The following is a 24,712-nucleotide window of genomic DNA, read 5'->3' on the forward strand; positions in this document are numbered from 1 at the left end:
CTGTCAAAACAAGGGTGACTCCTGTTCGAGAGGAGTAAAAACAGCGACATCCGCAGCTTTGAACAGAGGCGGCGTGTGGAGCAATCACACCGTTCCCAGTCAGTGCTTCATTTTCCCATGCTTTAGCGAAGCAAAACAAACACTTCCAAAGCGGACGACTGGCCTGAGGGTGTCGTTAAGAAAACTACCAGGCGCCGGAGGCATCAGCTTTCAGAGAGAAACACATCTGGTACTCCACAGACCCTGTAGGGGAATATAGTGCACCAGGAGACAAACAACGGGTCAGTGCTACCCCACGCCCCCTCCTTGCCGAACCTTCAAACTTGCATCGCGTTTCCTTTTTCTGTAACGTCAGAGGAGGAGTCATTTTTTTGCTGATAGATAGCTAAAAGGCCAGACCGCTGGGTCAGAAGTTGTGCTGGAGATGAGAGGTGAATTATTTAAGAAGCTTCCTCGTGACGTCCGCAGACTGTTTCAATTAAACCAAATCGATAGCTTATTAGCCCTGGCGTGCGCACGTGTGCCCACCTCAGCGGGAGAGCAAACGGGCACTGAATGGATGAAGTCAGACACGGCATGGGCCTACCGTCGCCTGAATTCAAAGCTCAAAAAGAAAAGAAGACGCGTTTTTTAATCAATTATTTCTGGCCTCGCTGCGGTCTGGCGTTCCCCAAACACACTTGAGATTCTGCACATATCCTGGCGGATTAATGTTTTAAAATGTATGACAGCTCGGGATTCAAGAACTCGGGGGATGCATATCTGCTATCAGAGACTGCTCGGGCTTAACATCCGCGCAATATTGTCGTGACGCCGTGGTGCCGTGACGGTGCTGCCCCCAACGCTATGCGCTGCTCGTGACTTGCGTGGTTACTAAAGTACCCCGTCACCGCATGTTTAAGTCGGGATATTTACGTCACACAGAAAAAGAATGTAAATCACTAACAGGGCAGCGACTGCGTGACCGCATCTGTTGACCATTAATGCCGCTGCCCTAATGTTACATCACTGCTTCCTGAGACATCCTGCGGTAAACTTCAGGAATCCGAAAGAAAGTACGCTTTGTGCGGTGCGTTAGAGGTGCGAAACCGCAAATACACAACACTGCCCTGAAAAGGTCACGCGAGGTTTTTTTCGCGATCTTCTACTAAAAAGGTGGAGTCTTCAAACACTTAAGCTACATTTTTTGTCGTGCTGACGTACTTTCAAGTGCAGCTTTCTGTTAGGACGGGGTGAAAAACAGACAGCATCAACTGCATATTATCAGAGGTATGCTGCGCAATTCCATGACGCAAATTAATAGAGAAATCTGGACCTCCTTATTCCATTTTTCTTAAGCGTCTGACACAGACACAATGGATTCTGTGAGCGCAGGACCTGAAGGGCCAGTTTCCAAAAACGGCTAATTAGCGAAAAAGATAATGAAGGTCCTGGCGCTGTTTTCAGAACTGCAGTCCTCAGCCCCCCGGGTACCTGATGCGTTCCCCTACGCGCCTCTAAACTGTCAAAGCAACCCCCAACACACACACACACACACGCGCACACACACACACACACACACACACACACACACACACAATCTCCTTCCTCTCCTCCTCCCAGCTGTTACAAATTAGACTTGGCCCCTGTGTCTACACTCCATACACTTTCTTAAGAACACGCAGACTCCTTAGCATGCACGCATTTAAATGTCTGCATTTCTGTGACTTCATGCGTTTGCTGTTCACATATGCTCGTAACTCCATCTGAAACTTCAAAGTGCCCACGGGGAATGACTCAGGTTATAATTAAACAAGAAACGGACGCCACGAGTAAGCTATCTGGGACAGTAGGGTAAAGTTTAGTGGCTGCTTGCCTTGAGTTTCGCGTGGAGGGACGTGACATACGATTCTTTAAACCGTCCCAAATCTATTTTAGATTGCTTAGTAATATGTGATTAACAAAGGTGTCAGTCTGAATGAAGATCACCAACAAGCAGCGAATGTCTTTTTAATTAATAGCATCTTACGTGGTTCCATTACTTTAAAACCTCGGTTCGTTTCACACTTCACATGAAGATTATCCTTAGAACAAACAGATTGGGTTAGAGTTAAGACGATCTCCAATCTCTTGCTTATAATCAAAAGCATTTAATGTAACCCGATCGCTCTGTTTTGATTAAAACCGTTCAGTGCAAAGGCACACAAAAGCCGAGCGCGACCACATCACATTCAGTCAGGTAAATGCGATCAGTGGGCGACGGGCGATCTTTACTTAAATCGGCACACGTTAATCAAAGGAAACAATGAACAAACGGGTTCCTGGCAAGCTGCTGAAAGGCTTATTTTTAGCCTGTCATTCTCGCAAGTCTCAATGGACGCCGATTGACTACTTTGCGCAATATTTTCGGAGGTGACAAATAGCAGAAGGTGTTTCACTGGTCCGTACCATCCCACATTCCACCCAGCGTGTGTCAGTATGTCTTCAGCTCTCGACCCCTGTCTGGTCTCGATCAAGCGTGTTACCGCCAGTTATTGAATGACACCAATCCTGCGTGGACACGAAAAGACTCCCAAAGACGAATTCATTTAATGAAAGGCTACCATATTAATCTCAGGTCTCCACTGCAGTTCCATTTGAACACAGTCCAGAAACACAATGTATTACAACGATTCTCTTTTGAGAATTTATTCAAGAAATTAGCTCATTCTAAGTTGCGTCTCACAGCAACTAAAACATCATATTTCGTGAGTTACTGTAGAAACAAGAGTCATTAAAAACCGCAGCTCGCGACGGCAAAAAGCATAACTGGTCTCTGTTTTGTAAATCTGGGGAAGCGCTACACACGAAACATCTGTTTGACTGGAACACAAAGCATTCGACGTATACCCATCTTATACTTGGTATTTCAGCGAGTGTTTATTCATAAGTGTACACTTAGTCAAAGGTAGTTTTCGTAAATGATCAGCATGTTGTTATTTCGTCATAATTCAATTTAGTGGAAACCAAATTAGCTCGCTAAATATGCACACGCTCGTTTCGGAAAGGCTGAGTCAAAGCAATGCTTTGACATTTTTTAACTGCCTCGGCGCTTGCATAACCGGTCTAAGATCCAACAAAACATTTTGTTGCTGACATAAGAGCGAAGTTCAACGCATCGTAATAAAAATGGCAGAGCATACAAGTTATGAACATCGCCATAAACAAGCGCAATAACCTATTCGTCGTAACTCGCGAAATCTTAAATTCCTTGGTTGGAAAAAAAAGAGTGCAGCCTCGTGCTGACCAGCATGAATTACTGCATGCGTACTTGAATCCAAAGGAACATGGCAAAATCAAAATATTAAAGTCACCCATCCCGCATCTTAGCCTGCTCAGAGGTCAATAAACAACAGACAAGAGTACTTGCTGAAAATAATACTTTGCGCTGGCTAGACTCCAATTGAGCTGATGGTGAGATGGCTGGATCACTAGCTTGGCTAACGTAAGCGAGTTGTAGCTCGTCGCTGTTGATAATCTTGCAACAAAAGATAGTGCTAATTTATCTGTCACAGCAGATGAACTATCTCAATGAATGACTTCTTTCAACGTGGTATATAGTAAACTGCAAATGATAAATTAATCAATTTTGGTTTAAGATTCAGAACGATCAAGCCAAATACAACCTGTATCCACAAGGAAAATCAAGTACGAATAAAACATTAATTTACCATTTTGTTCCTCCGATTGTATTTATCTACTTCTGGCAAAGTTTTGTCCAGAGCGGTGTCGGCGCTGGGCATAGTCCCGGAGTCCGATCTGTAAAGGTGTGTTTCAGGTTGCTATAAAAGCAGGTACATAGCGACTCGCCCGGAGTGAGCGCTCTCTCACTCGGCGCAACTCGGTTCTTTCACGGGTTCTTTCCGTCCCTCAATCTAATCCGCTCTCGCCTTGCAGAAACGCTGAACACAATGTGCGAACAGACCCCGCCCACTGTGCTCTGGCGATGGTTGGGGAGGGGAGGGGGAGGGGTTAACTCTTTCCACATCCTTCAATCAATGTAACTTACAGTGAAAATAACGTTACTGATAATAATAATAATAATAATAATAATAATCAAAACAGAAAATGAAAAAATAAGGAGTTTTAGAAAGAAATTGATCTTAATGTAAAACAACCGAAGCAACAAGTGAAACAGTATTAGGCTAACAAATTGCATTAGAAGAATTAATTCAGATGTCCAGGGGAGTCGAACTTTATTTTGTGCTTTTAAATTCAGGACAGAGCATTCTACAAATGAACAAGTCTCCCAATAGGGAACATGTATCCAGAATGCACAGTTTCTGCTCTCTCTCCTCTGAAGCATCCACCCGGGTCAACAGGTTCTGTAGCTACGGTGACGGGACGCCACAATGTCCACATGCTATCAGGTTACGAATAAAGCCAAGCGCGAAAACTCACAGGAACCGGTTGCCACCATTTCCCTAGAGGAAACGCCCGAATAATCATGAGGGCATTCAAGCGCCCACACTGCAGTTCCCTGAAAACCCTACTTTCCTGTTCCTGGCAATGAAAGGCAATCGTCTAACCTGTCTCGGCTCACGGGAGAGCGAACAACAGGACCTCCTGCCTTGCTGATATCCGATTCCTCTCATGAATCATGAAGCAGTTTCACCTGTTTCATTTACTTTCCAGGTATATCTGCTCCTGTAACTATGAAATCCAGCTGGTGTGTGTGTGTGTGTGTGTGTTATTAACGGTGCAAGAGAGCTCGACAAACATCCGTCAAATGAAACTGGCGATCAGATGATCAGATGGAGTGGCAGAATATCTGCGTTTTTCTTTCGGATGGAGTCCCTAGCACGCGTGTACCTACTTAGATATAAGTGACCTCATAGCTGCAGGATAAAGTCGCGTCCGTTTAATAGGAACACTGTGAAAAATGCCCTTTGAACGAGCTTTGCATTTCAGAGCTATCAATAATCATTCAGCAGTTTTCCATTACATATATACAAGATAAATAGAGACCATCCTATTCTGCTACTCTATTTTTGTTGTATAATGAAAAGGAATATGCAATATGACAAAACATCAACTTGTATTATCACGAACAATGATAACAACGAGATGAATAATATTGTCAAACGAACTGATTGCATTAACTGAAGTGATTGAAAACAGATCCAAGGACTTAATTTCAATCGGATAGGAGATACATAGCTCTACTGGTACGTATAATCTGAGAAGCAGAGATCTGATACATCGTATTGGTTTCTTCGAGAAGAACCTTCTTCTGCTCTTGGAAAAAAATCATTTATTGTGTCATACATTTTTAAAGATCTTTACAAGAAATCGAATTAGTTCAATACTTTTGTCAAGTGAGCGCTGAGCGAATTCCTAAGTAATTAACACTGTCTCTATGAAGAGTTCAGTCATTAAATATTAACGCCCTAATTACACAAACTGTGAGTTTACTCCCGCACGGCACCGACGGGTTTGTTTCTGTCCCCACGCTGACGGTTGGCCCTGAAGTGTTCGCTAACGCAGGTCATAAATTCAGATTTATGAACGAGGACATAACCAGACGACAGCGAGGAGCATTCATCAAAAGCCTGAAACGCACAGGAGCTCGGCCAGTTTTCGACTGCAAGGTTACCAGGCTGAGTTTGCCAGCTTTTAAAAAAAGTCACTGAAGTCATTTAATCAAAAACTGGCTTCTAAACACTGACAGTCCATTGAAAAAATGTATCTCACAGCTACCACACATGTATATGGTAAACTCTTTACAATTAAAAGGAAAAAAAACGGGAAAATGGCCTCCATATAAGATAATAAACATTCTTTTCTAACCTTTAAATATAATGTATTGCAGAGCTATGGCCCCACTGGAATGGCTATTACAACCTTAAAACTAAATCCAACACACCTAGTAATGGTGTTAAATGCTCACTCTCTCTGTTCTCTAAGGCAAAAAATATCATTTTATCTGCACAATCACTTGGGATGAAACTAATTTTATGTTTTGTGAAAAAAAAGTATTTGGAAAAAAGAGAGAAAGTGTTTAGTTGGACGTTCTATGCACACACCAATTCAATTGGTTGTGCAACAGTGGTTTGCACTACGTATCCATTGGTTTATGTACCCTACAGGTTTTTTAACCGAATGGCCTGACTGACACCCTTGACTTCCTCTGTCTGGCTGACACTCTGACACCCATTCCTCCTGCTATTGACCGGAGGGTCCACTAAAAAGGTCAGGTTAAGTTCGCAAGCAAAGAGGCGCAACATCAAAGACACACATCTGACACAAATGGCCCTGTAAGGTAGAAGCATGAAGGGCCCAGGCTAGGCGCACCATTCTCAAAAATGTTCCTGTGAAATAGCAGTGAGGCTATGTAAAGCCACTCTTACAATAGCAGAACTGTCAGAATGCGTCATGTTGGGGGCTATTTGAAAGATATTTGGCTATTAATAATAGTCCGGTGACACAGTAGTAATGCTATGTAACCCTGTTCTTGTCAGAATGCCTTCTGTTAGGGGCTATCTGAAAAATACTTGGCTTTCTCAGCAAATGGGGAGGAGTCACAACAGGAAGTGGAAATACATTTTTTAACACAGACAATGAATGGACCGTAACTATGCCAGACAAAATAAAAACAAGTGATCGATCCCTTGTCTCAAGAGTAGGAGAGGGTGGTGGAGAGTGTAGGAGCAACTGGGTCTTCAACACTGGAAAAGCCACTGTTTTACTGGGTGAACCCCCTGGATCCAATGGTCATTCGGCCACCTAGTGGTAAACAGAAGGTACTACAGTTGCCTAGAGGGAGCCACTCACTCAGTGACAGAATATATGAGAGATGTCTTCTGTGGCTCCATAGCGGCAGACAAAAAGGGATTCGACAGCCATCGCTACTGTGTAAGCTGTCAGGCAGGGTCTGTGATGCTCCTGCACTAGCCGCTTGCAGTGTGTCGGACCATTTGAAGTCCAAATTACCGGTCTCTCCATCCACCAGTCCGGACTCATTCCCTCCGCGTTGGAGAAAGAAAACAGAAGCGCATATGAATAAAGAATCACACAGGCCCTGGGCATTGAGCCTGTTTAATTTAGTGCTCTGGGAGGCTAACAGCCTGAGGGACTCCGCAAAGGGCCATATACCCTGTGGGAGCTGTAAACAGGAGATAAAACTCAAGAGTTGCCCGTGGGCAGTTAATTAGGGTTTCGATTACGCTGTAACCTGTCTGGACAAGCAGCGCAAACACACACCAGATAACAGAAAGTAGGTGTAGCATCATCCAAAAGGTTGTTTATAGTGTGGAAGGAATTATTTCAGTTCAGGCATTTGAAAACATACGGTCCTTATGCAGGATAAGGCAACTATATACACTGATACATGTGCCTATCAGTGTGCGACTGTATATACAGTATGTGTGAGCGAAGGTAACAGGGACCATATTTTGCCTATTACAGAAAGCATACTGAATCTCTGTTGGCGTTTCCTTTTTTGTACTGACACCTCTACATGCCCCTGGGATAAACGGTGATGAGTCACACTGTTTATGCTCAAAGGAATGCAGGCAGGATGATCAGAGTAGTGTAAATATTAGGTGTGTAATGGCATGGGGGATTGTGGGGGTTGGGGTGAGTGTTAATGCGGGCTACGAGTGACACGCCAAGTCTTATTGCTGAGTAATGACATCACAATCAACAGCAGCTGGCCCCACCTGCCTCCACCAGCCCCTCACCTCATTGGCTGCAGTGCTAATCTGGGGGTGGGCATATGCAAATCAAACAATGTTTTTCTGAGGGGCGCTGGGCTCAAGCCCCGGTGACACCGAGTCCTTTTCCAAAGTAAAGAAATAAAGAAATAAGAAGAACAAACTGTCCCCAGGACTCAAGGAAGACCGATGGGGATATCCGATCTCAACTTCGAGAGTCTACCGAAACTTAATCAAACCTCCCACTTCGCAGACTCCTGGCTTGGGAAATGCAGCTTTGGCCAGCATGCCAAAAAGGTTAGCCTGCCACACACACTGCTGAAGGTTGTAAAAGCTAAATCACACGGTTTTTGCTGACTTGCCAAAAAGCCGAGAAGTTAGAAGTAAAGTAGATGAGAGTGCTCCGTGAGTCATCTCCGTGGCTATGAATTGTCCCCTGTCGGAGCACCGTGTGACAGACGGGCCGCTCGGAGCGCAGGTGCCACCATTAATCACAGCTCTCCGAGCATGCCTCTTGCTCCCGTTTTTTTTTTTTTTTTGGTACCAGGTGCACTTCCCTGGCACGCCTGGTGACGCGCCGCGTGCCGGATCAGGTGGCGGCAGAATCGGGAGCGGGACCCGGCGTGGGGGAGGCGGACGCGGCGCGGTGTGGCGCAGAGGGCCGATGAATAAGAGATGACGTACACAAGGACACATATTCCGCTCTGAATAAATGATCGCGCTACACGCGATGCTCCTGCCCGATGTGAGGCTTAACGAGTGTCGCATTACCTGTGAGGATGTTTGCGTGGAGGCAAGCCAGTTGCACTGTCTGCATCCAATAATTTCTGCTGAAGTGTGTTCAAGGACACCCTCACTTTTCTCCTCTGTCCTTTACCCCTTTACTCCTGTAGCATAGTGGTAAGGAGCAGGGCTCATAACCAAAAGGTTGCTGGTTTGATTCCCTGCTGGGGCACTGCTGCTGTATCCTTGGGCAAGGTACTTAACCCAGAATTGCCTCAGTAAATATCCAGCTGTATAAATGCGTAACATTGTAAAAACCTATGTAAGTTGCTCTGGATAACAGCATCAGCTAAATGTCAATAATGTAATATCATGTATCATAAATGAACCAGTTGTACACAACAGGTTCGCCTTTGCAGCAGCAACCACTACACATGTGTAGGAGCATGGAAGTACAATGAGGCCAGTCCTCCCTCTCTCCAATCCCCCAACTGCTATTTGCCATAGTACCTATCCCACAATGCAACAGGTGAGCAGATGCAGAACAGGGGCATGTCTCCCTAACATCAGCTGTGAAACTGACATCGGCGGGGTAAATCGCAGGGTGCAGGAGAGCAGTGAGATTAGGGGACCCTTTTGATAGCCCCCCCCCCACATCCCCTCCCTACCCTGGAGGAAGGAGGCCTATTCGTTCCGCTGCTGTGGGTTCCCAGTCACCATCAGCCGGCAAGATAAATATTATCGACCCCAGCCCATAGGGCTCAGCCTACAGTTAGAGCAAGGGCTCTAACCACTGAGCTGTTAGAAAGCCCATAGGAGTTTCTGTGCTGGTGGACGTGACCCTGATTGCTGGGCAGCGCAAGATAACATTTGATAATTTGATATTTTCTACATGATACAGCTCATATCTGCAGATCACAGGGAGGTGATAAACAGGAATAGACCAGAAAGATAAGATCTTAGTCAAGGCAATCAATAAAAGCTATCCCTCTGCTTTCATATAGGAGATTAAAGCATAGAGGATCTATCTGATTGGTGGGTGATATGGTGCAGCAGTGATTTGATTGGTAGGTGATATGGTGCAGCGGTGATTTGATTGGTGGGTGACATGCTGCCCCTCCGAGGTCCCAAACATACATCAGAGATTGCTTTCTGAACCTGTCCCTCGCTCCCTCTGCACACCGCCCCCCTCAGCAACACTGATCTCAGATCAGCCCCGAGGAGCCACACAGAGCAATGGGGGGAAAGGCCGAGACCAGGTCATCACAACCAGGTCCAGCTGGGACCTGTACCTCATTCCCAAGCTCACTCATGCAGCCTAACCTAACTTTCTTTCTCATGCCCACAGCAGCACGCCGATTCTGTTTAATGCCACTCACAGCCCGCTTTATTTCGGTCTTCAGCCTCCCCTTTCCTCATGTCCCCTGAACAGCTATAGCACAACCATCTTCTCCTCGCCAAACAGGTTGTGCTCGGGCCCTGGATTACCCGTGTGACTGAATGCACCGAGGAAATTGATTTAGGTCCATTACCCTCCTGCACTGATCAGATGGACGTTGTGTTCTCAGAAACGAGGCACGGAGTGTGTGCTTGCGTCCATAGCTGTGTCCCCGTCTCTGGTCCATTAGCTCGGAGCTCGAGAACGGACCCGGATCAGACGAAGGCACGCTCGGCATTTTCAACGGACCGAGTACAGCCGAGTCTCTCCAATAAGATTATCTGCCTCACACAGACAGGGATGTGATTAATCAAAAAAAAAAGAAAAAAAAAAGAGTACTCTTTCAGAATCCGGCTCTATCGAACCGCAGAACTGGAATTGTGCTGTTTAAGCCAATTAAGAAAACTAGAATGCTCATCAAAGCGATAGTCGCAGAGGCACCAAAGCAGCCAATTATCGAGCTTCTTAAAAAGAGCTCAAAGCAAAATATCTAAGTACTTCATCATTTCTCTCTCTGTCTGTGTGGCTAATTTGGGACCATTTTGCAAATGTACCCTTTTTTTGCGCTGTTTGGAGTCACGCAGCCAGTTCCGGCAGGACTACCTTTAACATCTGCCAGTAAAGGTGCTTTGAAGACCGACTTCAATTACAGCAGACCGGGAGTCAAGAGACGGGGGCTTCAAAAATCAGCCCGGCGTTTTTATAGGTAGCGGTGTTAGTGCCACAAAAGCTGTCGACATGAAACACGTGTGTGAGCGCCTGAAGCGGGAAGTCGCAGGGTATGCAACTCAAAGCTGAGGTCATTGGGACCTGACCAGCCAATGTGACAGGGAAGCTGCAAATAAACAGTAGCTGAAAGTACCCATTCGTCTAAAGTACGACACATGGAATTCTGAACAGTCTCTGAGCATGCTCGGAGCCAACCAGAGGAGAGAGGAACATTTGGGGTGCTGGCTGGGGTGCGTTGGGGGTGGGTGGGGGCGTTCACCATTCCCACACCAGGAAGCCAGTAGAAGTAGAAAACACAATGGCACTCTGATTCGGGATTCAACTAAGTCCTTAGTTTTACTCTTTCACGCTTTTATTTGGCGGAAAAGACGTCACCCTTCTGAATGGGTGATTAACAGAGCCTGACTGACACTAACCCAGCGTTACACAGACTGACAGAAACAAAGCCATCAAAGCAGAGACACAAATTTCAAACACTTGTTGAGAGGCTGATGAAGATCTTGGAATTAGCGGTAATTACATTTGTCTTTGTCTGATATGGGAAAAAACAGGAAAGCAAGCAACCGTGAACTAAATTTAAAAGTCAATCCTGTTTTGGAGTGTTATTTCTGACTCAGTGGTATGACTCGTCGAGACTGTGCTCTCGGATGTAGCATCCGTCCTGGATGATGCGGAAATGCTAATTTGTCCGGCAGTCAGTTTCCAGTGGTCTGTCTGATGTAGCAGCCACTTAAACAGGGATTTAAATGCACTCTGTCACACTCAGCAAAGAAGGCTTATTTAGTTGTGGAGACTGTCTGACATCCAAGCATGGGAGATCACAGCACGGACTTTAAAGAAAGTCAAAGGACAGAGTGAATTCACTCAGAGCCTCTCTAAATGAAATATCCACAAACTGACGCTGGAGGTGACTTTTTTGAGTAGTACCCCATTCTGTTCATAGAAACCCCATCTCCACCAGTCCTGTCATGCACACTTTAAATGCACAGATCGACGGTGTGGCTCAAGTGGGCAGCAGTGTGGCACAATGGTAAGGAACAGGGCTTGTAACTGAAGTGTTGCCGGTTCGATCCCCCATTGGGTTACTGCTGTTGTACCCTTGGGCAAAGTACTTAACCCACAACTGCGTCAGTGAATATTCAGCTATATGAATGGATAACCTATATAGGTCGCTCTGGATAAGAGTATCTGCTAAATGATGATAATGTAAAGACTCTTCAACAGGGTCCCTAGAAAGACCTGTAAAGCAGGAAAAACCAAGGTCCCCATCTGCAAAGGCTTTCAGGGAAGCCCAATTGTTCCTCCGACCTCATTTAGGTTTTGGGCTTCCTGTTTCAGATCCTGTCCCTGCACTGTCGTCACGGTCGCCCCCCTGGCCCCCCTGGCGGGGCCGCTTGGAATGTCACAGCGGCATTCTTAAGATTCCTGGCCGCTGCGGCATCCTGCGGGCCCACAGCCCACACCTGAGCCCCATTGTCCGCACGCGAGAGCCGCGGCGCATTGTCATGCTAATGCCGCCGAAGTCGCCGTTCCGAAGCCGCCTTGCCGTAGCGTCGCAGCGGTGGGCGGAGATTCGCCGCACACGGGCCAGCGTGTCTGATTGGGTCAGGGTGTGGGGGGGGGATAAGGGGTCGAAAGGCCATCGGCGACGAAAATGGCCGACCTTCAACAGAACAAAAGACGCAGTACTAAGCGGAATTATAAACACCTGCTAATCTGCATCCATTCAAGAAAGGTATCTCATGTTATGCCAGTGAGATCAAATTGTTTGCTCTGTGTGTGTGTGTGTGTGTGTATTACATTACATTATTGGCATTTAGCAGATGTTCCCATCTAGAGCGACTTACATAGGTTACTTGTGTGTGTGTGTGTGTGTGTGTGTGTGTGTGTGTGTGTGTGTGTGTGTGTGTGTGTGTGTGGTTGTGTGAGGGGGGGGAATAGCTTTTCTTTCCTAAATAAAGGCGCAAAACAAACTCTCCACTGCTGTGCCTCGCGGCGTGTGGCTGAAATATCTGTGGATAAAAACAAGGAAATGTGATTTAGCGAGAGAAAGCAGAGGAGAGGAGATTGCGCTGTGGCCGCCCACAGAGAGCATGCTGGGTAATGGTTCGGCAGTTACCAGAGAGGCGGTCGGGAAAGGTCGCCCCGTTGTCACCGAAAACGACAACAACAGCGGGGGGAAAAAAAGGCAAAAACATTACCCCCCCCCGATTGCTTGGTTGGGCAGGAAATGTGACACAAAATCTCTATGGCAGTTCTGGGAAAAAAAAAAAAAAAAAACTTGTGCGAAGCCTTTTGCAGGAAGCATGCTGCTATAACCCTGTACTGCGTGCGACAGCGTCACCTACGCTACGCCTACCGCCTCGGTGACTGGCAGAGACCGACAGCTGATTTCAGGGCCAGCTGTGAACTTGAATACATATAATTAAGACAGGCTGGGCACATTAACATAAGAAACAACTGCAAACACGTTAACCAGGCGAAACTGACAAAGGTGCTCTTTCCTAGGAAAAGACACCCCCCCACCCCACACACACACACACACACACAATTACAACACAATTACAGCCTTTTGTTTCATGTTTCGATTTCCCTGAAAGTGCAGACAACCAACGAGCAAGCTCTACACAGCTGCTTTGTGGGAAGGGTCTGTTCCCCGGAAGCCTGCGCTGGGGGATGATTGGATTCTACTGGAGAAAAACAGGTGGCCATGTTTACCCATCCCACCTGTACATGTAGAGACCGAATCTATAGTGACGCCAGAACTGACGAAGAGCGTGTACGTCAGGCCTTAGTCTGTAGCAAAGTTCAGCGTTGCTGATTGGCTGTGTTACGTAAATGCACCGCACACCGCTATGCGCATACTGACTGCCCCACACCCGCTGACTCTCTCTCTCTCTCACCCCGTTGCTGGAATGGTCCTCCTCTCAGATTCTTTCCCTCTCACTCCTTTCTCCCTGCTCCCTCAACCGTGGCTCCCCTCCTCTCCCCTCAACCGTTTCTTCCTTCTGTCTCTCACGCCCCCCCCCCCCCCCACCATTTCGTCAGCGGGTTCCTTCCTTCCTCTCCCAATTTCCTCGCTCTATCCGTTTCCCCTCCTCCGTCTATCTCCTTCCATCCCCATCTTTACAAACGCTTGGATGACTCCTCGGAACCCTTCCTTACACTGAGCCGGTCCAGTAGTCGCTCTGTGTGAGCAGGGAGCTGGCCAGCTTTACTCGGCAGCACTATTAGCAGCCAATCTGTTCCTGCTTAATTGCGTCTGATGCAGCAGCATTACCTTTCTCTCCTTATGCAGGGCCGTTTCAGTCACAATCAAGTCAAAGCAATCAGCCGCTAATTTCACATTTAAATGGGACCACAATCATGCTGAACAATCAAGCACAGCTTCAGGACTTCCAGTTGTTTAATTTCGATATTATATATATATATACATATATATAGACAGAGAGAGAGAGAGAGAGGAAGCGTGTACAGTTTGTGTGCGTTTCTATATACCATATATGTGTAAGTATGTATGTGTGTATAAAGTACCCCATTATATTTATGTATGAATATATATGCATTCATATATATGATGTATGTATAGGTATATGACGTATGATTGTAGGTAGTTCTCCTTCCTTCCCCCTTGTTCTTTCTGTTCCTCTCTCTTCTGTGTTTCGAAGTGTTTGAGGCTTTTTCTGGCTCCCTGGCTCCCTGTGCTACAGCTGTCTTCTTTCAGGTTGAGTGGGATGTTGGTGCGTTCCTCTGTGTACATTTCCGCCTCTCAGTTCCTTCTGTCTCACAGCCCTCCGTCCGAGCCCCGGCCCTCATCACTGCGGGACCCGTGCTGATCTCCGACATCGCCGTGCACCTCCGCTGTAGTATTTTTCCACCTCTGAACTTGTTCCATCGAGCCACGCTTCGGTGACAGCAGGACACGATAGCTCAACTCCAGCTCACAGAGCAATCAACGGTTTGCCTGTTTATTACCTTCCCTAGCAGACATTAATGCTGAACCTGTCAGCCTCGTCCCACCCGCGACAGGGCACGGCACCCTGGCATGAAGTCACATCGTAAATCCCGTCATAATTTCTCTCCCCTGAAACAGTAAGTGGCTCTCAACTTGATCTGCGAGTTTGCCGAGACGCACTTTCTGCAGCATGCTCGGGCCCCTCTGTATGCATGTGGTTGTGATGCGGTCCTGACACGGCAGTGATGCGGTTTTGACACGGTCATAAAACGGTCATGATGTGGTCATGATGCATCAGATTATTGTCTCACAAAGGCGGGATTCACAGGGACACCATGCACGTCTTACGGACACAAAACAAGACTCTTCATCAGGGACAAAGTGCTCCATCCTGAGATATCAACGTCATTTGACTGCCCCATAAAATGTTCAGGCCCACTACAAAACGTCTATTCTTCAACACAAGAGCACCAGAGCGGGACAGTGCAACAGCTTTCAAGGCTACAGCTCCTAATAAATTGAGTTAGCCTTGAGAAAAAAAGAAACAATTCGCCGATACTCGCAATTAGCATGTCGCTGCTCCTATCTTGTGCTAGAGGATGGTGGCTTGATTAAATCTCAGATGTTATTTTCCCAAAAGCCTGGGCTCCCTCATCCCCCCCCCCCCCAGCCCTGGATTTATGGGTCTTTTCGCGGGAGCGACTCCGTTCGCAGGGAAGAGTTAGCGCCCGCTGCGCTTGCCAGACTCCTCTGAGTTGAGGTCTGCGAGGGTGGGGCATAACGGACAGGAGAGGGGGCTGGCGTTGGCTCTCACACTCCCCCCCCAAATCCCCCCCACCCCACCCCTTTGTTCCCGCCCAGCTTGAGGGGAGCCGGCCTCATGAATATTCCGCTCTCTCTGAATGGGGGGAGCCCAGCGACCGGGGGGCCCCGTCGCAGACAGCCCATTATTGTCCGGCTTTAAATTTCAGCCACTTTGACAGACAGTCGTTAACGGCGACAAAGGGAATCTCACGCCCGTATAAAGCGGATTATGGACAAACAGTGGCGGGCAAACCAAGCAGAACACATGTGGAGTTTGGAGGAGAGGAGAGAGGCGCTGGAGTGGGAGTGGAGAGAAAGAAGATTAAAAAAAAACTATTTCAGACAATCATTTATATGAACCTATATAAATATTTAATACATTCTCTATTATTATACATTTTTGTGACTTCGAGTGTCATCATGTTTCTCTCACAGCAATATAATGAAATATCAAACTATAGCTCAGGGCACCCTCTGTACCCAGACCCTCTTCCTCAAGATGATGTCAGAGACAGTGACATCGTGACGTTCTCCTGAGGTAGACGAAGGAAGGGTGAGGGAATTCAGGAGTCAGGAAATGGGGAGATCAGGGCAATACCGGGACTGAAACGAGATGGGGCAGGGACAGAGGTGACAGGTGACAGGTTAGATGACCCTCCAACAGGCAGGGAGAGGACAGGTGAGATGAACGGTGGTGCAAATAAACGTCCCCCCGCAGCTAAAAGGTGACAAAATCCAGGTTTCTCCAGCTCCCGGCCGCACATGAAAGAGAGACACTTCCTTCAGATGTCAGCGTTACCCCTGAGGGGATGTGCAAAAGCTCCTTCTTCAAAAACATCAAGCCAAGTTCGATCCATTAAAGACACCGCACAGCGGGGTACAGCATATAATAGCACGCTCGCTCGTCTCATTACACAAATAAGCAGTGATTTCGTGGGCCATGAAAAGCCCATTTGATCCCCGCTGCACTCAGCACAGTTCTGTCAGAAAACTGCCTCCGTAATGGCTCCGACCCAGATCGGGTGGGACTTTATTATGATTGGGACGGAGACTCAGATGATGCTGAATCATTGATTGGTTTTCACACAGGCTAGAGGGTAATGCGACAGGGATGGATATGCGCCAGGGAGAAGCCTGAAGAAGTGAGAGTCCCCGTGTTGTTCTGCGTTTGCCAGGCGCACACAGTGATTGAAGTTCACAGATGCTAAGCTGCCGTTTGAGGCGCTCGTCAGACTCTGTGCTAAGGCTGGGAGCCGCCACGCCGTCACAGATCCTCACCCTTTGAACTACTGAGAGCATATCAGAGGCCCCCACGGTTGACGCGGCTGCTTTCCCATGGTCCTCCGGGGCCGAGCAAGGCCGGAGCTTTGAAGAGGGACGCTCCAAAGGGGCAAAGTGGGTCATTCTCGCTGCGCGGGGCCGACGCGGCCTGCTTTCCTGCGTACGAGGGCCTTTCATCTCCATCTGTGACCCCGGGGGGTGGGTGCGGCGGTGGGCGAGTCACCCCAGACTGCATCCGGTCCAGAGAGGCCTGTACGGGACGTGACCAGCCCCCACCCCCCCCACCACCCCCCAGCCAGGTGGCCCAGCTTCTGATCCCACGCTGTTCCCACAATCAAAGACACAGGGTGAGGGGAGGACATCCACGGTATCACCGCTCACCCAGAACGCCAGCGTGACATTTACTCTCAGTTCTTTCATTTCCACTTCTGTTTTCGGTTCTCTCCCTCACATTATTACATTACATTATTGTCATTTTAGTAGACACTGTTATCCAGAGCAGCTTACATGGGTTACAATTTTTACATGTTATCCATTTATACAGGTGAATATTTACTGAAGCAATTCTGGATTAAGTACCTTGCCCAAGGGTACAACAGCAGGTTTCCCAGCAGGGAATGCAACCGGCAACCTTTCACTTACATGCCCTGCTCCTTACTACTGTGCCATACTGCCTCCCCTAACTACCCTTACCTACACTATATCTTCCAGCTAGTGCATCTTCTCACTGAGGTGTCAAAATGATCACAGCATGGAATGCTGGGTACTGCTGTCTGTTAAAAAGTGTCCTCCGTGAAGCTGACTGTGAAGACACGCTCTGAATGATTCTGTCCTTAAAGTGGTTTGGCGAAAAAGCTCTGAAATGGACTGTCAGTGTGACTGCTTGGGGGGGGGGGGGGTATTTATGAGTCTGGCTGCCTCCCGCTGCAAGAACGAGGGTGACCTCTAACATACGAGCTGTCAGACCTCCGGCGGCTCCGGACCTGTGAGAACCGGATTGATCCGGACAGCGGGACCTGGTTACCAGCTGCAGCCGCACCATCCCGTTCATCAGCTCCTGCCTGAGCCCATGCCACTGCCAGCATCATGTGATGACTATCTTTCTTGGTAAAAAATCTCATGACACAGAGCTAAAAAGGCACTGAGCAGGTAGGACAGGGTGCTGCATCTCCAGACGCAACGCCTGAGGTAATCTTATCAAGCCTGGGGAAGGGAAATGATTTTCTCTCTCTTATTAGTGCCCTTGAAAGACTGAGTGGCGTTTACAGCCCACCGTGAAACATAGCTCCTGACGGGGCGTTGATGTGGAACAGGGCTATTTGGACAGGCACCTCCGCGGGCGCTGGAGTGAAGGTGAAATTGATTTTCCGTTTTGATTGGTGTCCAGCCGACAGGGGCGAATCGGAGGAGGGGCCGGAGTGTGGACGGCCGTTCCGACTAAACCCAGCGCACGCTGCAGGACTCCGGGAAGCACTGTTCTTTTTCCATGGAAGGCCTTTGTGTTTTCATACACCTGGGGAGGGGAGGGGGGGGGGAAGACATCACACTGGGTCCTTTTTTCTCTCTGCTCTGAGGGGAAGGGGAAGCTTTTATGTGTCGCACAAAGCAGGACCCTTTACCTCAAATGAACCTTGGGGAGATAACACTGCTTCAGGTTAATGGTTCCAATGGAGTCAACCACAGGAACAGGAAGAAGCTCTCAGATCCCAACGTATTGCAACCACTCTTCAACATTCTATCACCACTGTTGTCAATGGAGCAGACCAATATGCCTGGCAAGATGCGCACCCTTCAAGAGGACCCACTTGAAACAGTACAGCTAACGTGCAGATAATTACTCCCATCCAACCACTCTCGTTTACCGGCGGTTCTCGATAGCAGCTAGCTAATAAACGACAATCAATTCAGACTCTGTTCTGTCTGCGGCACGCGCCCCCGTCATTCAAGCGGGCTAGTTTTACAGGAAACTGTGAAGTGGCCCTCTTCTGTCGCTGTTAATTAGCTGCTGATCCCGGTTAAAGCACGGCGGGGCGGATCGGGGGATGGCGACCGGAGCCACGCGGCGAGCGGGCATTAATGATTCAGAGATCCCCGCCGAGCCTGACCCGACAGTCCCCTCCGCCCGGCAGTGCAGGCATCCGTGCGCGCCTCAATAATTCATCAGAACGTGAGAGTGTGAGTGTGTCTGTGTGTTTGTTTTTGTGTGTGTGTGTGTGTGTGTGTGTGTGCGCGCCTGTGAGCGCACGTGCATGCATGTGTACATTTGTTTGTGCGTACATGCATGTGACTGTGTGTACGTGTGCGTGTTTGTTTGTGTAAAGCCACCAGAGGATTCCATCACATGGGTCTCTATGCAGGAGGGGTCAGTGTATCTGGCAGCTGTGTGAAATACAGTGCTGATCATAAGCCTGGTGGTTATGGCGTCCAATCCCTGGGGACCAAATTGCGTCAGGGGTTCCAGTGCAGAGCCAGCTGTACATACAGGTGACAGAACAAGGTCAGGCTAAACGATGGTCAGCGTTCTAAGTTGTCCCTTGGGGCGTCCTTATCCGATACCCATCAGTCACTGGGGCCAGAGGCCACGCTACCCCAAGTGACAAGACAAAAGGCTACAGAACAGCTCTGAGACAGAATCAAATCAAACCTGAAATGTGACACTTTTAACCCAAACCAGCCCTCATACTGACCTACATACTACTCAGCTGCTCAAATAAACATGACACCTTTTAATCACTTGCCAGTTGCCCTTATCCTTAACCAGTTTCCTTGCTAATATGCTATCCATCTATACAGCTGGACAGTTAATGAAATCATCTGGGGTAATGACCTTGCTCAACGATTCAACAGGAGTACCCCAGCTGAGAATCAAACCCACAACCCTCTGACTAGATGCCCAATTCCTTAATCATTGCACCACATGACTTCCCATAGCTGCTGTTCATTTCCAGTAGTGAGAGAGCAGCAAAAAGTGAAAGCACATTAACTCTGAGCATGATGGTAGCATGTCCGTGTTACTGTGAACTGTGCGTCTAACTTTTATGTATCAGCTTTTGTCTTCAAGTAGATGCTGATGTTGTCTTAAGAGAACTCCCTGGTGTACCATGCTCAAGGCCAACGTTGCCTGTAAGTACTGATCTAAAACCAGATTACTCATCCACAACTCTAAACTTAACCATTACAAGCTTAACACCAAAACTGGTCCTAGATCAGCTTTTTACAGTCATTCTCTAATGCCATTCAAATGGCTGTGATGGAATCAACGCAAAATGCATTGACCTGGAACAAGGTCAAATGAACAATTCAGTAAAATTCCATGAACACTGGAATTGTTAAATTCTTCCCAGAACCCACACCCATTCCAGTTCACCTTTTTTAAGTTCCCTGGCCTACAGCCAGCAGCCTGGACAAAGAGCCTGAAGGCTGAATGACACCAGGCACACGCCTAGTTCAGGACGCTTTAGGTCAGAGTCCACTCCCGCCATCACTGTCATTGGTCCTGCGGATCAGGGTAACATCACTGCTCAGGCATCTAAGCCGGTATCAGCTGAGCAAGAATTCCCCCGTGTGAGATCACCGCATGGCATGTTGACTTCCTCATACCATCTCACCAATCCCAGAGCATGCCATGGGTGGGGGTGAAAGCCTGCATGCTGAAGATCTCCACAACAATGATGTCATAGTAACTTCAGAGAGTGAGGTCACAATAAACTCCAGCCCAGTCCTGTCCAATGGGCTGCAAGCTGGCCTCCTCTCTGCCTTCGTAGGTGTCCTGTCTCTGTGACAGACAAAAGGGGAATTGTGTTCGTGATTCTGGTAATGGGTTCCAGGCCTCGCGGCAGCTGATCTGACCCCCTGATCTGATCTCATCTCTGGCAGTGGTTACGTGCCTTTGCCTGAGCAACACTTCAACACAGTGTCAGAGGAGGAAACTCCACGAGTCTGATTCACAAGCGGAAATGTCCCCAGGAATGTCCCTGGGTCTACCATCAGTCATGTCATGAGGCTCATCATCTCTTGTTTGCAACAAGTGCGTGCTTACAGGGTGCAGCAAATCGCCGTCCCTCATTTAAAGGAGCCACCAGCTGAGAGGCCGGTGCGTCTCGATATAGCTGATTAAACAGAAATCCCCTCAGGCAGCACCAGACAAGCGCAGCTCTCCAAAGACCACGGCGGGCCCTGGATGACAGGAGACAGACAGGAGACTGCCAGAAAACAATTAGCACTGCCGTCACTGACCGACCTGGGACAGCCGCGCCAGTTAATTGCAATTAACTCATTTTGATTGATCTATAATGCGCTTGCGCGGTACGGCCGGAGAAGGCCGAGCGCTGTCCCTGTGGTTATGAATATTCATGAGCGGGCCGAGCCTGAGGCTGGTCTCACAGGACAGCCTCACAGCTGTTTAATTTGCGCGGAACGAGATGCTGCGTCCCTGCTGGCCTCCGAGTGAAGCTCCACGTAAACAGAGACAGAGCGTGCGTTGCTGCTACCGCTTCAGAGGTGGGCAGCCCCCCCCAGGACTGTCAATATTAACACGGCTAACATGCCTCTCGGGCTTCACTCCCACAGGATCCAGGTTCCTTATGACATGGGCCGCTGCTTTAATGAGCACTTGGCCACGTCTGTCTTTATTAGTCTTCTCCAGACCACTGTTGACTCCACCAGCCCAGTAGGCATGCCTCTGAGAAGAGACGAACCTGTTTACTCAACTTTCCTCGAGCTCTCCGTTACCATGGAAACCCTGCAGCGGCCAGGCGGCCATCACAAGGACGCGCCCCGGCCTGGTGAGGACCGATGAGTCAGATATAGACATTGAACCCTTGACCTCAGAGTGCGGGTGAAGAGGTCAGGGGAAATGAAGCCAGAGAATATCCATCAGCAGTGTTACTCAGTTTAGAACTACTAAAGGCCCTGCTTAGTGTCCTAGGATCCATTAAAAAGGGAAAGTAATATGAAGGCAGTCTAATCATTAGGTTAAAGAAAAGGAAAACACACACAAACTGGCAGGGATTACCCCAGACAGAGGTATTCATCCTATTAAGAAAAGACCATAATCAGCCCTGATTAAGGTGCATTACTGCCAGGAGGTTGGTGTTTGTTAATGTCATTCAAGTATTATAGCGTAAGGGTACGCAACCACCTGTTATTTCTCACTCTGACCATCAGGGGCAGCAGTGAGCGCAGGGAACTCATACCAGCTGATGAAAACAAGTTCGCTTAGCTCTGTGTGAGAAAACCCTATTATGAATGGAAGTGTTTTCAAAGAATTAAACAGCCCTTTCCAGGTGAGAAGCCAGATTCATGCTTATATAGAAATGGATGTGACACCACACTGGAAATCAACAACCCTCTTTCTAAGCAGACTGAAAAATTGGAACCCTTTATCTACTCCTTCCTCACAGACACAGCTGCAGAAACACGGCCTCCAAAACATTTAGAAAAAGGAGGCCAAGCTGTCTCTCAGATGAACTCCAGAAGAAAACACTGAGGTGGAATACGTCATGCTCACCTCCATTAATGAAAAATGGGCTAGGCGTTCTTTTTCTAAAAGAAATTGCGGGTCTGAATGGAAGTTCAGCGGGCCATGAAATCACTTCAAGAGCTCGAAGATGAAAATGAGGCGATGCGTGATGGCATCTAAACTCCGGTGTTAGAAAAATAGTTTCAGACAACCACAAAGAAAGTGAATAATAAAGATGCCTACATGTGCTCTCTCTGGAGTAATCTGTGGCACCCCTGTCTTTAGATGTATTTCAGAGGATGCACAAAACCGAGAGAGAGATCCCTGGCTGTGATGGAAAACCCCTTGAATTCTGTCTCATTTTCTGAGATTCTGCTATAGTTTCCCCAGCACTGCAAGCAAAACACCCCACTAATTGCACAAGCAATTGTAAAAATTCAAACAGTCTCCTAGAAACAACTCAAGGTCAAGCTTTGTGCCAAGATCCTCTAAAACTGCAGTGATTGGGTTTTCCATGAACAAACAGGTATTGTTAAATCCAGCAACATTCATCAAACACTCCGTTACCCACATTGCTTGAGAAACGTGTGTGGCTTTCTATTTGAATGCAGTCTCTGGGTAATTCTTGTCTATATGTGTTTGGCACGGATTGAAGCTCTGTACGCCAAGACACTTACGGTCAGCACACACACCAACGGGTTTGGCATCTCCAGAGGGACCAGTCAGGAAAGCCCCCTGTCACTGCTTCCAGTTCATCCTGTCCTTGGAGCCACCCGCTCAGACGATGACAAATTGGGCACATCTGCCTCGGCGATGCCAGAGAAGCCGAGCAGCATGCCTGCCGTTTGATTTGGTCGTTCATTTACTGGAACCCCCCTCCACTACCCATCCCACGAGTCCTACCCATTGTCTTACTTTATTATTCTGCTGGTTTTCATTCTCCGTTACACTGCAAATTTAAACTAAGTGTGTTTTGAACGCAATTTGTCAAGCCTGCACTGGTTTCTGTGAACCCAGCAGTGAGTGACACCACCTTGCCCATTCGTACACCCACCGTGACGCATTTCAAATACCCTGGTGTGGATAATCGTCTACCTCTACGCTCTGTTGCTTCCAGTAATGTCCCGCATATTTTTATATCAGTGGAGGGGATATTGACAAAACGGTTGCGTCTCGGGAGCTCATTGAGGGTGCGTGTCTCTTATTAAAATGGTTATGGTGCCACGCATGGATAACTATGCTGCAATGATTCTGATTCTTTACCTCTTGAACAAGTTTGGGGCCCAATCTCTAAATCTGTATGGGAGGGCAAAATGTCAGAGTATTGAAGTATCCCCTTGGCAAAATGGAAACTCTGCTGAACTTCCGTCCCCCCCCGTCATTTCCTTTTCCATTCAATTTTGTGCTCTTTTGTGCTTCATCCACTCTTGATTTGGCTCGATCCCAGCGCTCCGGTTTCCTGGCAACCAATGAACCGAGCACATCCACAAATATTTAAATTTACAATGCTGTACCCCTCTGTTCTCCTTTTTATTTTGTTGACGATATCTTTCTGGGCTGGGGGCGGGGCATCACCACAAATGGGTGGGGTTACAGCCTGCCCCAATGACATCACACGCCATGACACACCTGGGACATGCTAATATGTTCAGTCTTTGGCACCGTGCGCTTGTTTACTGCGCAAGGGATCTGATTGGTTATTGACCTGTCAGTCACACACACCTCAACGCAAAGGTGGAGACAGACACAAACACAAAGACCTGTCATGATTGGACTATGGCTCATATAGGTCATACTATCATACTACGATTATGAGAGGATCCCATAGGATAGTATCCCATAGTATAGGTTAGTAGGGCTACAGTGGTAACAGGATCTATTGACTAAATAGCTTTTTGACATCAGAGTCTGAAAATGTCAACTTACATTAAACAATCAAATCAAGATTAACTTTGAGGGCTGCTGTTTGTGCCTTTGCATGTGTGCATTATAATTGTGGTATAATATATAAGTGTGGCATAATTATAAAGCATGGGAACAATGTTATAACCAGCACTCATTTTTTGGAAATGACCATGAGGCAAATTTTGATCTAGATTAAATCTGGAGTGACTCGTGAGTTCTAAGCTGTAGTACCAGGAGCACCATGTTTTCCAGTTAAGAACATGACTTTCATGCCCTTCCTTCTTCCATTTCTCAAAACTAATTCACATAAATATGCTTCTACAATATGCTGCAAAGCACATCATGTGACCATAATTGTTCCATAATTGTTAGTCTGGATGCAACACAGAAGCATCTGCCCAGATTCCACATGAAGAATTCTGGTCGGCTATCAGCAAACCACCATCGACTGCAAGGCTAAGATGACTAAGGAGCTTTTGAGCTTCAGTGTGAAGGAAACATCACGGCAGAGAAGACAGGTAGCACCTCCATCATTTTCAGCGAAGGAAACGCAAACCATTTTAAACTGGTGAATGCTAAAGCACCTGTAAATCAGCAGGGCTGGAACAGTGTCTTGAAGCTCAGCCACAAACAGGAATGTGTGGTTGTTTCAGTGTTCTAAGTGGCACTGTTTAACAAACCTCTCCACCAGATCAATTTGAAAAGACCTCCTGCCAGGCTTAGCTTGGTATCACCATTACTTT

At 47.6% G+C, this 24,712-nt stretch overlaps 1 protein-coding gene across 2 annotated transcripts in view; it reads right to left on the reverse strand.

Moving 5' to 3' along the window:
* The window catches only part of tmcc3 (transmembrane and coiled-coil domain family 3), a 62,035-nt gene that overhangs the window by 28,203 nt on the left and 9,120 nt on the right, over positions 1-24,712 (reverse strand). The window contains exon 1 of one of the 2 annotated variants that reach the window (XM_036520022.1): positions 3,690-3,914. The exons of the other annotated variant lie outside the window; for it this stretch is intronic. Within the exon in view, the coding sequence (XP_036375915.1) occupies positions 3,690-3,761 (72 nt within the window). The 5' untranslated portion in view covers positions 3,762-3,914. Of the gene's footprint in view, positions 1-3,689; positions 3,915-24,712 lie in introns of those variants that run through there. 2 annotated transcript variants of the gene reach the window in all.

This window comes from Megalops cyprinoides, chromosome 25, assembly GCF_013368585.1.
Source record: "Megalops cyprinoides isolate fMegCyp1 chromosome 25, fMegCyp1.pri, whole genome shotgun sequence".
NCBI classification, from domain to species: domain Eukaryota; kingdom Metazoa; phylum Chordata; class Actinopteri; order Elopiformes; family Megalopidae; genus Megalops; species Megalops cyprinoides.